Source organism: Hemibagrus wyckioides, linkage group LG02, assembly GCF_019097595.1.
Source record: "Hemibagrus wyckioides isolate EC202008001 linkage group LG02, SWU_Hwy_1.0, whole genome shotgun sequence".
Classification (NCBI taxonomy): domain Eukaryota; kingdom Metazoa; phylum Chordata; class Actinopteri; order Siluriformes; family Bagridae; genus Hemibagrus; species Hemibagrus wyckioides.
Window position 1 is genome coordinate 12,503,278 of NC_080711.1, and position 22,287 is coordinate 12,525,564.

The following is a 22,287-nucleotide window of genomic DNA, read 5'->3' on the forward strand; positions in this document are numbered from 1 at the left end:
GCTATCATTTATATCAAACTGCAATCAGGATTAAAGAGTGATGTTCACCCTTTAAAAATAACATTAAGAGGCCAATGCACTAATTATAGGCTAATATTAAGGCTATTTCATTGCAAGAACCAACAATAAAATATAACTCCCATATGCATGCATGCATCTAACAGAAGTGTGTCAAATGTGGAATAAGGGTAACATTTACAGCTTTTGTACAGGCTGGTTTTATTGTACTGAGTGTATTCAGTGCTGGGATTCACCTGTTCTGAGATTATATAAGAGATTATATAGCATTGCGGTCCTGAGCCAGATGATACCGGACCTATGTAGTGTACTGCAGCAGCGCGACTAACCGGAGGGCGCTGCTCACTAACACTAGTCATTTTAATCCGGATTAGAAAACGCTCCTGCTAATAAAATTGAAGAAAGCGAGATGAGAAACTTTAGACTTATTTTTTTACATCCTGACCCAAACCGGACGTGAATAAACAGCTCGCGATGGTCTGAATAGTCTCTGGGTATCCTCCTCTAGGATAGTCGGTGTCTCGTCGAGGGAAACGTGTGCGCGAGCCGAAACCGGACGTTTCTCTCTTAACCCTGACTAAAAGACAAGTGATGAACTGAGTCCTGCAGCGGTTACATGAGCCTAACTTGACTCAAACGAGCAGTGAAGAAAGTGTGTGTGTGTGTGTGTGTGTGTGTAAGAGGATCATACGTCTGCGCTCGCGTGCACAGGGATGCTGCAGCAAAGGACCTTAATTCTCTAAATGACCTGCTTCAGAGATACACACAATATCCTCTCGCTTCTTCTTCTTCTCACACCTGTGAAGATGATTAGAAAAAGAAATTAGAAGGAAATAAGATTTGGGTTAACTACATGGCTCGAAGTGATGCTGACATTCAGGTGAGTTCGTCAGAAAAGTCTGTATTGGAGAACTGGTGATGAAGAACGAATGACTGAAAAGTCAAAATGTGCAACATAATGAGACATAATGTGTACCATAAAATTCTTTATAAATACAGGGTCTGATAGTAAGAAAAGTATTGTTTATGAATGTTTACCAGTCAGTGTGTCTCTTTTAAAGTGATAATTATCCGTGTGACAGAGTTGTACAGTTTGTTCAGAAGGTATTCAGGACACATAAGTTTATTATATTATAGATTAAATATAAAATGCATTACAGTTAATTTTCCGCCATTGATCTCAACACAATAAGCCGTAATGACAAGGCAAAATCATGTTTTTAGAAATTTTGCACATTTATTAAAAACCACTGTGTGCAGATAATGAAGTAAGAAACACATTACTAATCTCTAGAGACTAATACTCTTTTATATTATTCTTTTATCAGTAAATAGACTCAACTGTAGGTATACAGCAATCAGCTATAACATTAAACCACCTGTCTAATATTGTGTATGTCTGCCCTTTCTATAATAGCCAGTATTAACTTTTTCAGCAGTTTGGACTACAGTAGCTCTTCTGTGGGACTGGACCTGACAGGCTAGCGTCTGCTCCCCACCAGCATCAGTGAGCCTTGTGCATAATGTCATTCACTTCACAACAAAAAATATATATACATCATGAAAGTCCCATATCATTCTTATTATGCCATTGATGATATAATGCATTGTCAAGCTGTCAGAGTTTCATTGTTGAACTCTCTCATCTAATATCACAACCAGCTTTCACAGATCCCATTAGAAACTTTACACTGGAACCAACTCTTAATATTGTCTTCTAGCAACTTCATTCTTGCTGTTCAGCAATTAGAACTTCAGATCTGCCTCTGGTCCACTGACAGAAATATAGGCCTACGTCATGCACGTCACTGTCCTCAAGTAGTATCTCCCTATATAACATTACCCCATAGCCTATTATCCTGCTCTGGTATTAAGAGTCTTAGCTGGCAAAAGGAAGCTGCTGTTTTTGATATACTGGATGAGAACAAGTAGATAGAGCAGCATGCATGTGTTCAAACAGAGGTTGAATTATAAATGTGCATAGGTTGGGTAAATGAGGAAGTCCTAATATAACAAAATAAACAGTTCAAATTACACAATGAACATTGAGCCATAGCAAAGAAACAAAGGCACACAGTGAAGTTTATATACACATCCTGGCTGACTGACTAACAAGACCCAAGTATTTGCTTTCATAGCACAGGTGCAATTCATTCAGAAAAGTGTAGACGTAGGAGCAGTTAGTAACATAACAGCAAGCAGATGTACTGTATTAACAGACTTAAGACTCTTAGCACTTAATGTAACCCCATTCTGCCTTTGCTCTGTGCCAGTCAGTCTGCAGGGAAGGAATAGGATAGGAAGGAAATAAAACCCAATGGGACATTCTGTTATAGGAAACTAATCACTGACAGGGTGGCATGATGTCAACACAAAGCAGAGTAATAACAGTACATAGTACATGATGTTATATTCCCTATTAATTTACATCCAATTTCATTATTTTTTTATATGACTTATGATATGTATTCAGACTCTTCAATTATCAAAATCCACTTCATATATATATATATATATATATATATATATATATATATATATATATATATATATATATATATATATATAGTATAAGCATAAAGTAAACAAATATTGAATTATGTACTAGAGGCTCATGTTCTGTTCATATTCTTTTTATTTTCCTAGTAAACCCTATTGTGGTTTGCATAACAGCAATGATTGTAATTTTGTTTATTCATTTTGACAAATCATCTTCATAAATAAAATCAGGACATTAGACTGGCCATGCAAACAGAGATGATTGTGGCAGAGTTACTTTCATATTGTTTTCTGTGTAAATGTTGTTACTGCTGCTTTCAGGTCATCCTGGTGCAATCTGAGGATTAATAAATGTTTTGCAGCTCTTACTTTTTCATGTAACCTTTACATATATATTTTAATATAGTGTCCAAAACAGTTTGTTAGATATATAAGTCAAAAGACATGGGTGTATACACTGGTAGTACAGTTAATAACAAAAATGTGTCTAAATATTTAGTTCCCCTAAATTAAATTTAAATCTGTTTTCTAGATAATAAAACAAAAAATGCAGCTTGTCTTCTGACCTAAAGACTTTTATTAAAGACTTTTTTAATGAAAGTTAAATAAATCTCCCTATGGAAAGCTGCACTATATCAACAATTATACAATTTTCATGGTTTGTTAATCCATTCATTATTATGTTTAGATTATGCTGGGTGTCTCTCATATGTTCATGTGAATCAGCAGTTACTCTACAAAAATATCATAGTATTAGTAATATGACTAATATACATCTGTGATTTACCTTTTCAGTCATCAATTCTGTCTGAGCTGCTGTTCTGACCAATCAGAATTGAGAACTCAACAGTGCCGTGGTATGTTATTTTGATCTATAGATTTTGCCTTAATATACACAGATCAGCCATTACAATAAAACTACTGGAAGATGAAGTGAATAACATTGATTATCTCGGTACAACCATTAGACCATTAGCAAATGAATCGTCAGGTCTTGAAGTTGATCTCCTGGAAGCAGGAACAATGGTGCAAGGATCTAAGCATATAAAGATCTGGCTGATCAGTGTATTTGTAAAGTAAAAAAATCGTGATGCATTCAACAGATTATAAATGAAGCAGCACAAGTGTAGTCAGCAGATATAGTATGCTGATTGGGTTAATCAGCAGATTAGACTGCTGAATTAACTTGTTTCATTTATTAATGGCCTTTAAAAAATGTTGCACAGTCAGTATAGGCTGCTTACACTGATTAGAGCTGGAGTAATTACAGAATATGCTCTTATACGGTCAAACTGTGATATAGCACTAAAACATGGCCAAATGATGTTAAGCTGTCTGCACCTGTGCAGGAGCCTGTATGCTGTCTTAAAGTAAACCTGATTTTCTGGACAGAGTTAACTCCAAGTAAGAATCCCAAGCAAGGGACTATCTATCCTAAAAACAAATGTATTGATATTGTACAGCATAACAGAAAACTGCTAATGGAGTGCATCTGCACAGAATTCTAAAGATTACAGGGTAATATATGTAAGGCTGTGGTGGAATATATATGCATTTGCAAAGAGCTGATGTACACTGACCAGGCATAACATTATGACCACCTGCCTGATATTGTGTTGGTCCCCCTTTTGCTGCCAAGACAGCCCTGACCCGTCATGCATTGTGTATTCTGACACCTTTCTATCAGAACCAGCATTAACTTCTTCAGAAATTTGAGCAACAGTAGCTCGTCTGTTGGATCGGATCACACGGGACAGCCTTCACTCCCCACGAGCATCAATGAGCCTTGGCCACCCATGACCCTGTCACCAGTTCACCACTGTTCCTTACTTAGACCACTTTTGATAGATACTGACCACTGCAGACCGGGAACACCACACAAGAGCTGCAGTTTTGGAGATGCTCTAATCCAGTCATCTAGCCATCACAATTTGGCCCTTGTCAAACTCGCTCAAATCCTTACGCTTGCCCATTTTTCCTGCTTCAAACACATCAACTTTGAGGACAAAATGTTCACTTGCTGCCTAAGATATCCCACCCACTAACAGGTGCCTTGATGAGGAGATCATCAGTGTTATTCACTTCACCTCTCAGTGCTCATAATGTTATGCATTTCAAGTCATATCTTTTCTCTCTGTGTGTGTGCCATTGATCTCAGATCTTTTAAACACCACAGATGTAGAAGTGGATATGATTAAAAGCTTCAACCTCAGTCCAAAGAACTACTTACTGAAGTCAGATTGTGCCAGCTCAGTGAAACTGAGCAATTGCAATGTTGGCCTGCAAAGTCTGGCTCTAATTAAGTGTGAGACAGAAATTGATTTGAATGATTCTTGGAAAACAGGCCTTAGAATGGTGCTGGGATTTGGACCCTTTGTTCATGCTTCATATACATCTGTTTGTCTTTTTGCTGGGTTTGTGTATTACGTAAGCTACAGTTGGAATGTTGGTTTTCTTACAGTGATGTGGATACGAATATGCCTTAGTGAGCACATAGAAAAACAGAAGCCTGAGGATATGTCAAATAAAAAACAGACCGCTGTAAGTGTTATAGGAATTGGAGAATTTGGATGAATACTTCTGCAGCAGTAATTGACTATGTGGTGATGCGTGTTATATTTGTAGTTTAAGGAATAGTGTTTTAGTGCAGCATGTGCTCTGTGATGAAGCAGAATATGTATGAATGCTGTGGTAAGTAAGAATTAAAACCTTAATTCTTAATTCAATAGGCTCTACTAAAATCCTTATCTTACTACTCACAATAATCACTGTATTTTTCCAGCATAAGTCAGTTCAAGCTTGTTACTTGCACTTCTTTCTACTTCGCACTTGCTTTCACACACAGAAAAAACCCTTCAAGACTGTAACCTTCAGAGCACTCAAACCTATAAAGTATTATGTAACCGACTGCTGCTGCTGGTGGATTCTGCATATGTTGGTTTAAACCTGTAGTTCTGTCCTATTTCCTTTGACAGAATCTTGGTTGAAAACACACAAGTGAGCACAGTTTCTTTTCTAGCTATTCTAGTTTATCTTTTATTTAGTTTTTTTTTTTTGTTTTTTTTTTTCAAATGAGGTCCAATGAGGCTAAAGTAATTAGTTTGCTGCCAACCAGTCTGAAAAAGAGTGAATGCAAATCTGGCAACAATTGTTCATTAGTAGAAATTGAAAGAAAAATTAGCTTACAGATTAAACTGATTGAATGCAAAACCTAGCATGACATCAGTAAGTACTGACTGCTTTGTGTTTGTTCTTTTTAGCAGTGCTTTTGCCATTGGTGGAGAGAATGACCTTGCCTAGAGACTTTAGTTCCAGCCCTTTGCCCACCAGCCCAACATCATCCCAACGCATACATGCACACTAAATGCAATCATGGAAGACAGTGAGCTCTGCCTGGACCCTGATGAAAAGGGTTACACAGTCACCTTCTCCAAAGAGAAATCCCAAGGTAGAGGGAGCAATTGGTCAGCACTCCACTCTTCTGCTTTCCACTTTCCACTCTCCTCTTCCACCCCCAGTGCTCTAGATGAGCTCTCCAACTCAACCCTTGGCATCACTGCTGCTCCCTCCTCTATGAGCTGCATCATCAAATCCTCTTCAGCTTCCTCTGATAAAGAGTCTAAAGAGTCTGCCTTGCTAAGGCCCAATCCCATGCTCAGCCTTGTTGAGTCTCTTTCCATGGAGATCTCACACAAAGAGTCTGAATTCTGCCTCTCTAACTCTGACTCCAAACTGCATCTGCAACCTTGGAAACAATTGGGCCAGCAACCCACTGTGCAGGATGCAGAACCCTTGCCCAGGACAGTGCCATCTTCTCCCACGGAGTCCCGCCCAAACCTAATGAGCTCCGGCAGCTTGCTGATGGCTGAACTGGAAGACAAGCGCCGCAAACTGTCCGAGGTCATGCAGGAACCACTTAGTAAGCTCAGCAAGATTATTGGAGAGGACAGTGGCAGCCCTAAGTCACAGAAAGGTGACTCGCCTTCATCCCAAGGTAGTGCTGCAGGGGGTATACCTGTTCAGAGTGAGGATGAAGCTGGAGGATGGCAGAAGGGGAATGAGAGTCCACTTGGAGTGTGTGAAACGCCACTATGGAAGCCAAGGAGAAAACTGACACCAAGCTTTACTCCTGAGACCTGCTGTAAGATAGGCAGTAAGAGCAGTTGCTATGAAATCTGCACTTATGGTGATGTCATGCAAGTGCTGGAAATTCAGGAGCATTCTGGCAGAACAATGGTCAAAGGCCCAGAGCAGAAGGGTGTCAAAATACCACCTGCAAAGTATACCCCCTCCTCAAACCCAGGCAGATGGCTGGTATGTGTGGGTTTGCTGGCTTACAGCTTCTTTGTGCTACCACTGTCTTCCTACGTGACAGGATTGTCTCTAGGACTGGCTTGTGGATTCATGCTAGGCCTGATAATGGTAATGATGCTAGCACCACAGCGACCTGCTGCTTCTGAGATGCCCATCTCTTTCCCTACTGACAGCCTGCTGATGGAGTCAATAGGAACTGTGCTGAGAGAGACAACAAAGAGAGAGCTCCAGGTCAGGTCTGCATGCAGGTCAACTAAATACTAAAAGTAGTCAGGTTTCAGTGATTTTTTTCAAGAATTCAGGAATATCTGATTTTAGCTCTTCAGTTGCTCACTTATTGTCATTATAGTCTCAGTAATGTTTATGCTTGCAATATCGAAGTCTTTTTCACTTAAGATAGCACATGCGCGCACACACACACACACACACACACACACAAACACACAAACTATTGAGGCAGATGTTAGCAGTTAAACTGGATTAATGCCCCAATCCACAAGGGATTCCATATATGAGAACCTTACAGATCACATCTGCTTAGTAAAATACCCCCTCAGGATATTCTTAATTTAATTATGCTTTATTTAGCCATATGTGAGGCTTGCTGGGCTAGTGAAACAGCAAAAGGTTGATATAGAAGCAGTATCCCAGAACATAATAGATACATTGTGTACAGAGAGGCACATTTTTATTTTGCCTCTGTTTGTAAGCATGGTTACTTGGAGAAAATGAAATAGCAAAATAGGAAAACAACTACTACATGAGTCAGAGAGATGAGTTCCCATGAATTGATTAGATCAACTTGCTGCACAGGAGAAACTTTACAAAATGAAGACTTAGGCAAAGGCAGATCCTTTAAGACCAAACGTTTTTGATCCTGGGAAGAACATGATAGGTTTGTGTTCACAAAGCACTGTTGTTTCAGAACAATTCAGTACAGACATGTTAAATATGATCCAAAAGCAGCAGAGGTAATAGATCCATGTTCTCTTGGATGCATTGCAGGGCTGGATGAATGAGATGTACAGTTATGACCCAGAGACATATCACCCCTCTTTGTGCCACTCTGTCTATGTCACTTTGGATGGATGTCATCTACGCCTGGCATACCCACGGGTCAACATCCCACGGCAAGCCACCTTCAATGAGCCCACCCATGACACTACATTTGTGCGCACACGCTGTTTCCAGCTATCCAATAGCAAGGTCAGGTGAAGCCCAGCCATGTGTCTTTGTCCTGTGGCATTTTTTGGTATCTCTTTAATGTGTACAAATTTATTCATGCTAATAGTGCTGTGAGTATTATGAGCAACAATAGCAGGCCCCCACTAAAAATTTACATTTGCATTGAAATCTTGCTCCTCACAGTGAACAGAAAAGGAAATATTCTGCAATTAATATTTCTCACTACACAAACTCAAAATTTTTCCATGTTCTCCCTTTGACAGGTGTCTCTGGTGCCGGCAATCTTGGCCAAAAAGAGGGTCTGGAATAGGAAATATCCTATCTGCATTATGCTGGCTGAAGAAGAGCAGTGTGTAGAAGAAGAGCAAGTCAGTGAGGCAGCAGAGGCAAAGAGGGAAAGAGCAGAAAAACTCAAACAGCTGAAGAAGGAAGCAGACCAGACCACCACTCTGTACCTGTTTGGGCGTACTGGAAGAGAGAAAGAGGAATGGTACCAGCACTTCCTGTTAGCTTCAAAAACCGAGATCTACAGGGAAAAGTCAAAGTCAGGTGCAGAACGTAATACGTATGTAGTTAAATGGAGAATCAATATATTTGACAAATTCAAATTCAATGCTGAAAGGTCTAAAGCAAAAAAGCAATCGTTGCAGCCAGTTGTACGTTTTCAAGTTCTCACTTTCTTTTTTTGTCCAGAGGAGTGTAGTGCTGGAGGTTCTAGTCAAGGCAGCAATGATAACCTGGCCTCAATGCTGGGTCTAAGAGAGCTGGCTGGCTCAATGAAAGAAAAGATTCTGATGGACTACAACTCCTACATGGATCGCTTCATTACATCAGATAGCTGTAGCCTCACGCCCAGCCCCTGTCACAGTGAGCCAGGCAGCCCTACTGACACAAAGAGGGTGAGCAATCCAGAAAAACCTTGTCAGAGCTTAAGCACCAAGAGAAATACCCTAGGCCAATTATGTGTTTAAGCACTTTCTACAATCTTTTAAACATTAACATACCCCTCAGTCTTACCTAAAACTAGAATCTCACCTCTAGCCTTTAAGCAATGTTATAAATCTGTGTGATTGCTCTTTATGGTTACAAGCTTGCGTTCTTCTTTTCTGTTGGCTGCAGTTCTCCAGTGATCCGGTAGCAGGGTGTGGAGATCCGGCCTGGCTCAATGCCGTGATTGGGAGGATCTTTTGGGATTTCTTGCAAGAGAAGTACTGGGCTGATCAGGTGGCACACAAGATCCAGAAGAAGCTGAGCAAGATTAGGGTAAGAAAGCAAAGATTTGGGGCAGGTTAGAGAACCTGGAGCTGAAAGGTGTAGATTTGATTAAAAGAATTCACTTTGTGTAGTGTCTTCTTCAGTACAAGGTCACTGTAAGCATGGGTAAGTTATGCATTTGTACACAAGCATTTGTCTTTTCAGGTTGACCCTAATAGCAGTTGTCTATTTGGTCCTGAACTGCAATAAGCATGTCTAACGTGAAAGAATTCCACCCACGACTTCTTAGATTGGTGGATGTTCAGCAGTTAAAGTGCAGGTTTGCCTGTGGATGCCTGCTGAAGAACTGCTCTCTCTCTCTCTCTCTCTCTCTCTCTCTATATATATATATATATATATATATATATATATATATATATATATATACAGAACCTCTTTCTGTTTAAGACTGCATGGGGAGAACACTGACAGGACCCCAAACTCAGGATCGAAGCTCACTGCCATGATGATTGATTAAAGTTGGCACTGTTGCATTTATCTTTCTTGAAACTGATTAAGAACTTATTTTTCTTAAGATTCATACTTAAAAGGCATGCAGCCATCATCTGTGCATCCATGAAATTTTCTGTCATTAAGATTCTTGTTATTATGATTTTTGTTTGTGCCAGTTGCCCTACTTCATGAATGAGCTGACGCTAACTGAACTGGACTTGGGCACATGCCTGCCACAGGTGTTGAGTACATCCAGACCTTCAGTGGATCACAGAGGTGTGGCAAATACACAAATACACAGACACACACACACAGGAAAACGTCCAAATATCTGACTGACAAATCAGTTGTGTCCAAACCATTTATTTTAATATGTTATTGTTAAACCAGATGGTTTGTGTATTATTAAACTGTACTGCTAATTGGAAGGAAAGTTCCTCGAGCAAAATCTATAACCCTCTACTGCTCAGCTGTATAAATGAGATAAAGTTATGTAAGTTGTTCTGGATAGGAGCATCTGCTAAAATGCCATAAATGTAGTAATAATGATTATTAGAGTACCAAGGCCAAGCAAGATAGGACACATGGGATACAACACATAGGATGCAACTGACATAGAGATGGAATCCTCATGAAACCTGTATTTTTTTTTTAGAAAATAACATTATAGCAACAATGTGTTTGTGTGTGTGTGTGTGTGTGTGTGTAGGTCTGTGGCTGGAGCTGGAGGTTTTGTATACCGGCTCTCTGCACATGACTCTGGAGACTAAGATGAATCTGTGCAAGCTCGGCAGAGAGAGCTGCTCTGAGACTTACAGTATCACTGAACCCAGCAGAACTGTGGGGTAGGAGCAAGTGTGTGTGTGTGTGTGTGTGTGTGTGTGTGTGTGTAAGAAGCTGTCTTCACTCCTGCAATGAGCTTTGGCAGTGATAAATGATGGCTCGATAACGAGGCTCACTGCTGGAAGCTGTCTTCCTTTTTCTGCTGTCTTTCCACTCTTCCAACATATTTCCTCTTTCCAGAATTAAACTCCATAGTTTGCTTCAAAATTGTACTAATACTGACGTAGTTGAGGGATTTTTTATTACAGTTTTAAAGCCTTAGGAGGGTAGAAAAAAGGAGGGTAGCTGCACCCTTCTACACTGTAAAGTCTGCTGTTGTTATTGTTGTCTACTTATTTGTATTCATAAAAATGTTCATATGCAGAAAAAAGGAACTAATTCTCTATTCTTGAAGATGAATTTTAGCTGACTAGCATGCCCTGCTCTTATCTGATGTCCAGCATACATCTTAATTTGTAGCAAAAATCTTGTAAGTTAGTTTTGTGGTTTTAATTAAAACGTTATGTCCTGTTTTATTTTATATGGTTAGTGGACAGTAATGTGTGTGTGTGTGTGTTAGCACAAAGCCCAGGGTGTGTGTCATTGCTGATAGTGATGAAGAGTCATCCAGCGCAGGCTCATCCGACGAAGAGGAGCTGATGTCCTCTGAGCCCCAAGGACCTCTGGGAGATAAGAGTATACACTCTGGGACTGAGGGGTTATGTTTATAATAATTCTTTCACTGCATTAGAACTATGAATTATTATCTTATTTGAATTATATCTTCTTATCTTTCTCGTATTAGAAATGTCGGTCACATTTTGATCTCTCTAGGCATGGTGGAGGCAGCACAAGCAGGAAAATTCTGCGTTTTGTGGACAAAATTGCCAAATCAAAGTATTTCCAGAAAGCCACAGAAAACGAGTACATCAAAAAGAAAATTGCCGAAGTCTCCAATACTCCCCTGCTGCTTAGCGTTGAAGTGCTGGAACTCTCAGGAACTCTAGCTGTCAACATCCCACCACCCCCTACTGACCGAATCTGGTACTGAGATTCCTCCACTTCAAACGATCAATATATAAATATATATATATATATATATATTACCTCTTATTAATTGTGTGTGTTTGTGTATGTGTAGGTACAGTTTCCGTGTTCCACCAAGGCTAGATCTGCGAGTGAAACCCATGCTGGGTGAGAGAGAGGTCACATTCACTCATGTCACTGAGTGGATAGAGAGGAAACTGCAGTGTGAATTTCAGGTCAGGTCACAAATCAGTGTGTAAACAGACTGACAGTATATTGATCTTTTTTAGCCTCCCAAAAATCCTGTGATTTTTATTTACTCTAATGCAATAACACAATATACCTGAATTGATACTGGATGATTTTTTAATATTAAATTGAATTAAGATTCAATTCTGTGTTGGCCATTGTACAGGTTTCTAACCAGCATTTTTCCTTGGTCATATGCAGAAATTTTTCGTAATGCCCAACATGGATGACCTGTACCTGCCTCTTATGTCTTCTGGGATGGACAATACTGACATGTCTCAGAATTTCTCAGGGGAAAGCCAGAATCAACAGGAGTGTGGGAGCTCAGAGTAAGACACGGACATGAAGGACAAAGAGGAAAAAAGCGAAAATGTTCAAACTGTAATGTGTGTGCCGTATGTACAATATTCCAGGCACATGAATGGAGAAATTGCTGCAGCTGGCTGATTGTGTGTGGACAAATATGAGCTATGTTGAGGCCCTTGAAAGTTCTAGGGGAAACATATACTAATCAGATGGAAAAAAAAACCCTGCTGATTGTAGAGTGCTGTTTTTTATGAAAAAAAAATATTATTACCATAAATTATTCCCACCTAATTTTGACATCAGAGCTGGGAATAAAATAAGGAAAGGATATTACTATACGTCACACCTCTAACATCCTGTCATGTGTTTCCTTTTGACAGATTCCCACAGCATTTCTTTTTCTATAGTGCAATATTACATATTTTTAAATTTACATTTCTGTATGTTTTTATTTTTTAACTATTTTTAAATAACATGCTACTCATAATTTAACAACAAGAAGAAGAACAGAAAATGTGAGCTGGGGAGCAGATTGATGTATTAAATATGTGTTTTAGCCCTGCATGTGAAACTATATACAGAATTCAGAATATCAGGACCGTAAAAGACCTTAAAGGAAGCCTTTTATTATTCATTCATGAATGCTTATTAGTAGAGGAAAGGCAAAGCATGTCACAAAGTCTCCTCGGCAGGCTCAGATGCTTTTCTCAGCAGGTGTTTCTTCTGAGGGCCCTGAAGGAGGAAGAGAAAATAGAGGATGATCACAGGGACCACAGTGTTGTTTTGTCTTTAAATACATCAAGATCTCTGTTTATTTGAATGGTAGACTATATTTACTTGAATTTATTTACAGCTGCACTGAGGTTATTAATCATAAATCCTAATTGACACTGTAACAATTGCCTGGTTTATGGTTTTTAATTACCATGAAGGCAAACTTCTCCTGAGCTGTCTGGAAGCGGCCATGACCAAACTTGGACGTGGTGTCGATAAATTTGAGGTCAATAGATTCCTTGTACTTGCGTGTGGTTTGCACAAGCAGGGACTAAAACACAAACAGGTAAAAGTCATATCATGTAAGGAGTAAAGCATGATGGAATGTGGCTTACTTTCCCAATAACGGCATGTTTCATAGTGTTCTATTCCTCACAGCTTTTACTACATATCATATTTTAATTCATTCACCGTTACATTTAAAGTTGTGGAATGTCCAGAAAGAGCAGTCATTCATATTAAAAGAAAGTAGCTGGTCAGTGGTTAAGTGGTCGGTCTACTGATGGGATGATTGCAAGTTCAATCCCAGGACCACCAAGTTGCAACCACTGGGCCCCTGAGCAAGGCCCTTAACCCATAACTGCCCAGGTGTATAAATGAGATCAATTACTCTGAATAAGGCGGTCTGCCAAATTCTGTAAATGCACTGCTACTTAGGATTCATTCCAAAACGCTAAATAAATGCCTCCTCAAAGAAAACAATTCCATGTTTTTTTTAAAAATGTGTTTCTATATAGTGTCCACCATTCTTTGTGTTTTTACAATAGAAACTTTTAGAAACTAGAGAATAATAATATGTTAAAAGGAATGTGTATACCTTGCATCCCAAACTACTGTTTTGTTTTAGAAAAATAATGAACACCTTTTAAACTAATCAGGATTAAGCATTCAAAAGTGCTATGGTATAAACATCAACACATAGATACTGTCCCCTCCAAAAGTATTGGAACGGCAAGGGCAGTTCTGTTGTTTTTGCTATACACAATATTTCGAGACATTTAGAAGACTATGTCAAGTCCATCAAGATGTTATATACACTATACTTATGTAAATAGGTCCTAACCTAAAAATCTATAAGCAATACATTGCTTATAAAAATCCTAAAAATCTATAAGCAATACATTGTCTGATAATACATTTAGATTGTATATTTTGTAATGAACAAATCATACCTTTCTGAGAGTAAGCACGCGTTTCTTAGTGCCAACCACACAACCTTTCACCATCACAAAGTCATTGTTCACTTCTCCATAATGAGGAAATCCTCCCTATTGAAAAGAACTATGTTTTATTTGAATGCTTGAAAAATTTCGAAAAGGCAACTGACATACACCACTCATGTTTAGAGGAAATACATAATCAAATCCATTAAAACAAAGGTTTTTTGTTCAAAGTGAAAAAGTAATGACTTTTTTCTCTCATTACCAGTGGAGTGATGCTCTTCTGAGTCGTGTCATAACTAGTGGAGGCATTGTTGCACACCACTTTACCATCTTTGATATGAGCACCTTTTCCAATACGATAGATCTACAAATAATTAATTAATTCATTAGTAGTAGTAGTAGTATTAATAATAATAATAATAATAATAATAATAATAATAATAATAATAATAATAATACAAAACAAACAACTCTCATTGAGATGAAGGTGAATAAATACTAATTCATTACATGATACAGAGTGAACATCCGATCAGTTTTAGTTGATATAGGTTAAATGTGAATATTTGTTAATTCAAAGACAATGTCTTAACCTTTTTGTTAAGCTCTGTGCGATGGTGGTAGCCTTTCTGACCCGCACGAGCAATGGTGAACGCCACACGAGCCGGATGCCAGGCTCCAATGCATGCCACCTTTCTAAGACCTTTATGGGTTTTTCTGGGCAGCTTTTTGGTGCGCCAGCGACTCGTCACACCTGGAGGTCACAGAAGCAAAGCACTAACAACAGGACTGTATAGACTTACAAATAGTCCCTACTGTTTACTGTGTTTTTGTTTTTTTATGGTACTGCATTATAACTATTTTAAGCCAGGATGCTGCCATAATTTTACAGTGGTAGTTAATGGTTAGTATTTGATAAAAACATTTGTTTTAACTCATGTTTTTGAAAAGAGATATGAGACATGCCAATGAAACCAAAAATCTTACAAAAATGTTTTAAGAACCAATATTTTATACAAAACATGTCTACATTGTTATGATAAATAAAAATGAAAGGTGATGAAAATTCTTTCAAAAGATTGGTTTGAAAAATATCCATACTTTCTCACCAAATAATACTTAATATTTAATGGCCATACTAGGCAGCAATGTAGAGTTGTCAACAGAAACTATGTTACACTAAATTGTGACACTGTATTTCATATATAACTCACTGTGAAGTTTTCATTCTGGTCTTATTCATGTAAAAGTATGGATTTGATAGCATAATAATAAGCATTATAATGTACACATCCTGGCCTTCTCCAATTCCAAAAACAGCACTTCATCTGCAGAAAGCACGAAGCAATAATGAGAGACATGTCCCATCATCCATCTTACCCTTTACACCATGGCCCTTGGTGACCCCGATCACATCAATCATTTCATTTTGGCAGAAGACAGAAGACACAGGCACAGACTGCTCCAGCTTCTCCCTCGCCCAGTCTACTTTCTCAGCTATCGTGCCTCCATTCAGCTGCACCTCCATGATGTGGGCCTTCTTCTGCTTCAGTGGAAGCATGCGCATCTGCATAACAGTGACAGAACGACTTATTTACAGGATGCTAAGAATCAAGGTGATTAAAAAAAGCTCATTTTATGCGCAAGCAATACACTATAGTCAATAATCCTATATCAAGAATTAATATTGCATAATAAATATCAGTGTGGGATTTATGAACTTTATGAATAATACTCTGAAGCCTTATAGCCCAGGAACACTGTTAGGTGGATGAGCTGTTAGATATCGTCTTTGGGCCCACTGCACACCCTTCCATGACGCCTCTTACTGCGCTTGTGGGGCAGGACGCCAGTGTGCCGGTGGCAAGGGGCATGGAATTTACGATGAGACTATGAGGTTGGCACACACCTACAGATTACTTCAACCAACATTTTCTCAAGCAATTTCAACCCTCCTCTCCTCTACTGCTTCTCTCTCTGCAAACGAGTATGTGCATGACTCATTACTATATTATTAATAAGATAATTTTAGAATATCTAGGTAACCCTGGATCTATGATCATTTACGTTAACCCTTGATAAATTCAGAGCTGGTTCTGTCACACTTATACAAACAGTTGTGATTATATTTTTGTTTTCTTTGATTTTAGGAACATAGAGAATGGGGAACACACACTTGGATGTATACATTCATTCACACAGTCTTTTAGTCCACGTGTCATACACTATCAACCTGAGTTCAGGATTAAATATGGGACCCTGGAGCTGTGAGCCCATCATGTAACTATGTAGCACCAGACAATTTAAACCATTTATAATTGCAGACCATTCAAGACCTTCTGATTGTTTTATTTAACATTTTGTATTGTGTCTGTGATCACCTCTTTTTAGAAAATGAAAAGTGTAATAGAAAATATATAAGATGATGCTCATCCAGAGAGCATTTCAAGCCGAATTACTTCACTATAAAAATGTGATAGTTCCTTTTATCACCATTTCAGTGAAATGTTTACTGAAATACTTAAACACGGTAGTGTATAAGCAGTGCATAAGCATGACCCATTTCTATTTGATGCCTTATTTATTTTTAAACTGCCATTTGAAACTGCTGCCTCATGCTTTCACTGACATGGCGGAAACATTTATTACAAGCAGAGTAATGGGTTATTTATCCACTGCGTTTAATAAATACTCTCACTAAAATGTAGCTCGCCCAGTCTGGAACAAAGATCTATTTATTTTATGCACTATGAAATATGATACTGGAGCCAAAACTAGGCTATGAGATAAATCTGTTTATGACCTAAGAAACAAAAGTCTAGCACCGGCCAAAAGGATGAACATGAATATACAATAGAACTTTCTATTCATGTCACAAAGGACTTTACTTCACCAACTGATGCTGAACTTTCAACCAACACTTTAGATACTTTAGATCCAAATTTGTGGTTATAAGCGTACTTGTTTGTGAGTTATTGAGGATTGGATTAAACCCATTCAATACAAATGACCAGTCAAACAGGCTGATAAGTACAAGAACTTAATAATAAATATAATATCTTTGATAATGCTGGTTTATGATTTTAATGTAATGTAATGTAATGTAATGTAATGTAATGTAATGTAATTTAATATTAATTAAATAAATAAATAAATAAATAAATAAATAAATAAATAAATAAATAAATAAATAAATAAATAAATATTTATCCTCACTTTGAGAACCACTGGTCTAATATCAGCTTTAAGGCACCATGTGCAGTAAAATACCATGCTGTCTGCTGATTTCTTTCTTTCAGTGGTTTAGCACTTTCATTCAACACTAAGCTAATGACTCTTTTATTCGATTTTGGAAGCAGACTTATGCAGAGCTATTCATTTCAGTTACCTGAGAATGGACAATGACCCTGATCACAGAGCAGTATTTCTTCATCAGGGCAAAATCCTTTTCCAGCTGCTTTTTGCCTGCTTCATCCTGCCATTTCTTACTGTACTTGGTGAAGGCCTTTTTCTTGCTCTTATACCTGATCAAGAATCATTTTAATCAGCAAAAGTGTCTCTGTGGGAAAGTTTCCAGTTTGATAATGAAGCTGTGTATGAATACAGTGAGTTAAATAGAAAGACATTTCTCCATTTTCATCACCTTACACTGGTAACGGCAAAAATATTGTCATGCAAGTGAGTACCAGTTTTTGTAGAATCTGCGCTTGCACTCATCACTAATGTGCTCAGCGAAGATGGTCTTGAAAGAACGTAGGCCCTTCACAGTGCTGATATATCCTACCACTCCCACCACAATCACTGGAGGAGTCTCAATAATAGTCACAGCCTCCACCTCTTCTCGCTTTGATATCTCTGTGGGACAGCAAAAGATTTTCCTGGAACAACTATTAACTGTCAAACTAAAACATCCTAAAACTGTATACCCCATCAACACTAGAATTGTCATTTTAATGACAATATTTAAATGTATTTCATGAATGATGTACAGAATGTCTGAGTGATTATGGAGCTACAGTCTGAATCAGTTTGATTATGTGTCACAGATAATGACTCACTCATGCCAGTGCGATGCACCTCCCTGAGCGTGTGGGTCATGCCAGCCTTATAGCCCAGGAACGCAGTGAGGTGGACGGGCTGCTTGGGATCATCTTTGGGCCAACTGCGCACCCTTCCACGATGCCTTTTACTGCGTTTGTGGGGCAGGAAGCCCATGTGCCCATGGCGAGGGGCATGGAATTTACGGTGAGACTATGAGGATGGCACACGTACATATTATTTCAGAGTCAACCAACATTTCCTCCAGGATTTTCAACCCTCCTCTCCTCTACTTTACTATTTCTCCTTCTGTAAACCAGCATGTGCATTACTATAAGATTAATAAGATCTTAGAATATCTACAGAGCCATAGATCTATGACCATTTTCCAACCCTTCATAAAGGGAACTAGAGCTAGTTCTATCACAATTATGAAATTTATATAAAAATTGTTTAATGATTACATTTTTGTTTATTTGTTTGTTTTGTTATTGCTGCACTAACTCCTCTATAGCAGAATTTTCTTTTCTTCACAGAGAATTCTGTAGAATCATTCATAAGGATAGCTATCAAATGCTGCACATGTAAGAGTATAATTTTCTATAACAATAGTGTAATAATGCACATACAGTGAGGGAAAAAATTATTTGATCCCCTGCTGATTTTGTACGCTTGCCCACTGACAAAGATATGATCAGTCTGTAATTTTAATGGTAGGTGTATTTGAACAGTGAGAGACAGATTAACAACAAAAAAATCCAGAAAAACGCATTTCAGAAAAGTTCTACATTGATTTGCATTTTAATGAGTGAAATAAGTATTTGATCCCCTATCAGTCAGAAAGATTGATTGCTTCCTTCTGTGGACAGGTGTCTTTTATACAGGTAAGGAGCTGAGATTACAGTAGGAGCACTCTCGGGGAGTGCTCTTAATCTCAGCTCGTTAACTGTATGAAAGACACCTGTCCACAGAAGGAAGCAATCAATCAGATTCCAAACTCTCCATCATGGCCAAGACCAAAGAGCTGTCCATGGATGTCAGGGACAAGATTGTAGACCTACACAAGGCTGGAATGAGCTACAAGACCATCTCCAAGCAGCTTGGTGAGAAGGTGACAACAGTTGGTGCGATTATTCCCAAATGGAAGAAACACAAAAGGACTGTCGGTGTTCCTCTGTCTGGGGCTCCATGCAAGATCTCACCTCATGGGGTTTCAATGATCATGAGAACGGCAAGGAATCAGCCCAGAATTACACTGGAGGATTTTGTCAATGATCTCAAGGCGGCTGGGACCATAGTCACCAAGAAAACAATTGGTAACACACTACACCGTGAAAGGAAATTCACCGTGAAAGGAAATTCAGAGGTTATGTGGTCAAATGAGACCAAAATCCAGCACTTTGGCATCAACTCAACTCGCCATGTTTGGAGGAGGAGGAATGCTGCCTATGACTCCAAGAAGACCATCCCCACCGTCAAACATGGAGGTGGAAACATTATGCTTTGGGGGTGTTTTTCTGCTAAGGGGACAGGACAACCGCACCGCATCAAAGGGACGATGGACGGAGCCATGTACCATCAAATCTTGAGTGAGAACCTCCTTCCCTCAGCCAGGGCATTGAAAATGGGTCGTGGATGCAAAGAGGAGTGGGCCCAAATTCCTTGAGATGTGAGATGTGTGCAAACCTGGTGGCCAACTACAAGAAATGTCTGACGTCTGTGATTGCCAACAAGGGTTTGCCGCCAAGTACTAAGTAATGTTTTGGCTTAGGGGTCAAATACTTATTTCACTCAATAAAATGCAAATCAATGTATAACTTTTTTGAAATGTGTTTTTCTGGATTTTTTGTTGTTATTCTGTCTTTCACTGTTCAGATAAACCTACCCTTAAAATTACAGACTGATCATTTCTTTGTCAGTGGGCAAACGTACAAAATCAGCAGGGGATCAAATCATTTTTTCCCTCACTGTATAGCTGTTACTATACATTGACTATGTAAGAAAACAAAATGAAAGTCTTTATAAACTGAAAAATTGCCAAAAAGACAAAAAAAAGACCCAAAAAATAAATAACAATAAGCAATGATCAATAGCAAAAGCCACATAAATCAATAACAGATCATATTCTTTTCATCTATATGTTTAAGCAATAGCTGCAAACTACTAAATATCACACTCACGGTTACCAAGCCCTTAACTAAGAAAAATGATTTTAAAAGATTAAAATATAATTTAAATGTATTAACAAGCTGAGGAAGTAGAAGTTTGAGGTTCGTTCCTTTCTGGATGATCGAATATGCTTAGATAATTGTGAAATAGCTGAAAGCTAGGCAACATTCAGCCCTGAGACTGTTCTGGAAATTTTTACAATTTTAGGATTTCACATTCAGAATGTGCTACCATTCTATTACACACAATTCTGCCTGTTTTTAGGAAATAAAATAATTGAAGACAGACTGTTAACTATGTTATTTTAGATTCATAGCACTAAAACAAAGATTTATTCTCTCTGATCTGGTCACATGCAAAACATTTAATGACACCATGTTGCCTCTCTGCGTGATACCTAGGGGAAAAAACCCTCAAAGGCTTAAGACACCATACAAAACTAAAAAACTAAGGTTAGATGTCATCATATTGACATCACAACAAGTAATACAGCACTGAATGTTGTTATAAATCAGTTTAAAGTTAGAAATAACAGAAGTTCACTGACCATGGCTGTCCTTGCGATCCAAGCACAAGGCTGAAAGAGACAGAGCCAAGTGCTGTCCTAAGACTTATACTTGAGAGGACCCAAAGTTTGAGGACTCTAAATTGGTGGCTGGCTTAGATAAGGCAGATTGATTTTCATCTAACCCTGGTGTTGCCAAGTGGCTCTGGTAACTGATGTACTTGTGTGGAGATGGTGCAGTTACTCTGTTATTCTTCATTTCACTGATACGTTTGAAAAAGAAAATGCAGTGTATGGCCAAAAGTATGTGGATACCTGACTATCACATTCTTTCCATTCCAAAACTATGGGTATTATCATAAAGCTGTTTCACTCTTTTTATCTGTTTTAGCCTCCACTTTTCTGGGAAAGCTTTCCACTAGATTTGAAAACAATGTTGGGCCAAAAAATCTGGCACACCCTCGGTTTTCCAGTTCATCCTACAAAACTGTACAATGGTGTTTAGATCAGCGCTCTGAGGTGTCTGGTGGGAACTGTCATGCTGCCACGGGTTTGAGTTAGGCCTCTTAATTCTAATGAAGGGAAATCATAATGCTACAGCATACAAAACCATTGTAGCAACAGTATGGAGAAAGTTTCCATAAGGGTGTGATGGCCAAGTGTCCACATTCCTTTGGCCAAATGGTGACATCTCAGACATTGCACAAGAAAGCAATGAGGTAACTGCTAGCTAATGACTAGCTAATGGAAACTGCCAATTACTTCTGAACTGTTTCATATGGTTTGGGATTTTTGTGTCAAATTCTGTGGTGAGATTGATTTAGACTGGTTTGACTGGCACTGATAAGCAGTTATTTATTCAAGTGATTCGAAGACCTAATTTATTTCTGTAACGCTTATCCTACACAAGGACATGGGCAGCCTGGAGTCAATGCCAGGGACTTCCTGGAGAGTGTATTCACACACTATGGACAATTTAGAGATACTAATGAGCATAATCATTTCTTTGGATTTGGGGAAAGAAACCAAAGCACACAAAGAAAACCTCAATGCATGGGAAGAGCATGCAAACATCAAACCCCCAACCCTGGCACTGTGCTTCAAACATGCTAACCATTAAGCCATGGTGCCCCCATCACTTACTAAATAGGCTATTTTACATGTTAACAGTTAGAGTAGTTAGAATAATGAAGACAGCTTCTACTTTTATCCAGATTTCTTCAAATTCCTGGTGTATTTGTTTAGATTTGTAAAATGCTTGGTAAAGTGACTTATTTGATTAAGATCATTTGAACATATCATATGTGAATTACTATTCAGCTTCCAGTATCAACTGTGTGATTTTCTCTTCATTATATGGGCACCTGTTAAGAGAAGGATGTAATAAAGTATTAGGCTAAGCAAGAGGTAGATTATAAGTACCAAATAAAATACAGGTGACTTCAAAATGATTGGTATGACAATGAGCAAAAAGGATTATATAAATGAATAGTACTTAACAATAGTTTGACC

At 38.5% G+C, this 22,287-nt stretch overlaps 2 protein-coding genes across 6 annotated transcripts; one reads left to right on the forward strand and one right to left on the reverse strand.

Moving 5' to 3' along the window:
* The first annotated feature begins 308 nt into the window (after positions 1-308).
* On the forward strand, positions 309-13,585 carry LOC131363149 (testis-expressed protein 2-like). Of its 5 annotated transcripts, none has more exons than XM_058405432.1 (14): positions 309-898; positions 1,436-1,525; positions 3,313-3,374; positions 5,778-7,062; positions 7,837-8,037; positions 8,280-8,565; positions 8,710-8,915; positions 9,136-9,279; positions 9,900-9,999; positions 10,433-10,568; positions 11,126-11,263; positions 11,380-11,589; positions 11,687-11,807; positions 12,022-13,585. In XM_058405432.1, the coding sequence occupies exons 4-14, from the start codon at positions 5,890-5,892 to the stop codon at positions 12,151-12,153; spliced, it is 2,847 nt and encodes a 948-aa protein (XP_058261415.1). In that variant the 5' UTR covers positions 309-898; positions 1,436-1,525; positions 3,313-3,374; positions 5,778-5,889; the 3' UTR covers positions 12,154-13,585. The 5 variants fall into 5 exon arrangements, with proteins under 5 accessions (XP_058261415.1, XP_058261408.1, XP_058261423.1 ...); XM_058405425.1 differs by having other exon boundaries at positions 1,455-1,525; XM_058405440.1 differs by having other exon boundaries at positions 1,458-1,525.
* Positions 12,733-20,924, reverse strand: LOC131363169 (large ribosomal subunit protein uL3-like). Its single transcript, XM_058405474.1, has 10 exons — positions 20,818-20,924; positions 18,122-18,314; positions 17,750-17,918; positions 17,452-17,587; positions 15,444-15,630; positions 14,657-14,817; positions 14,326-14,427; positions 14,073-14,168; positions 13,052-13,171; positions 12,733-12,858 (listed from the first exon to the last, which is right to left on the reverse strand). Exons 1-10 carry the CDS (start codon positions 20,818-20,820, stop codon positions 12,799-12,801), a joined length of 1,227 nt encoding a protein of 408 aa, XP_058261457.1. The 5' UTR covers positions 20,821-20,924; the 3' UTR covers positions 12,733-12,798.
* Positions 20,925-22,287: the final 1,363 nt, after the last annotated feature.

Excerpts from the sequence above, each read along its gene's own strand:
- LOC131363169 (XM_058405474.1), bottom strand. Across the intron at positions 15,631-17,451 it reads GGGTCATTGTCCATTCTCAG|ATGCGCATGCTTCCACTGAA; the intron begins GTAACTGAAATG and ends ACTGTTATGCAG. Across the intron at positions 14,169-14,325 it reads AGAAGAGCATCACTCCACTG|GGAGGATTTCCTCATTATGG; the intron begins GTAATGAGAGAA and ends TCTTTTCAATAG.
- LOC131363149 (XM_058405432.1), top strand. The coding sequence starts at position 5,890 with ATGGAAGACAGTGAGCTCTGCCTGGACCCTGATGAAAAGGGTTACACA. Across the intron at positions 7,063-7,836 it reads CAACAAAGAGAGAGCTCCAG|GGCTGGATGAATGAGATGTA; the intron begins GTCAGGTCTGCA and ends GATGCATTGCAG. Across the intron at positions 10,569-11,125 it reads GAACCCAGCAGAACTGTGGG|CACAAAGCCCAGGGTGTGTG; the intron begins GTAGGAGCAAGT and ends TGTGTGTGTTAG.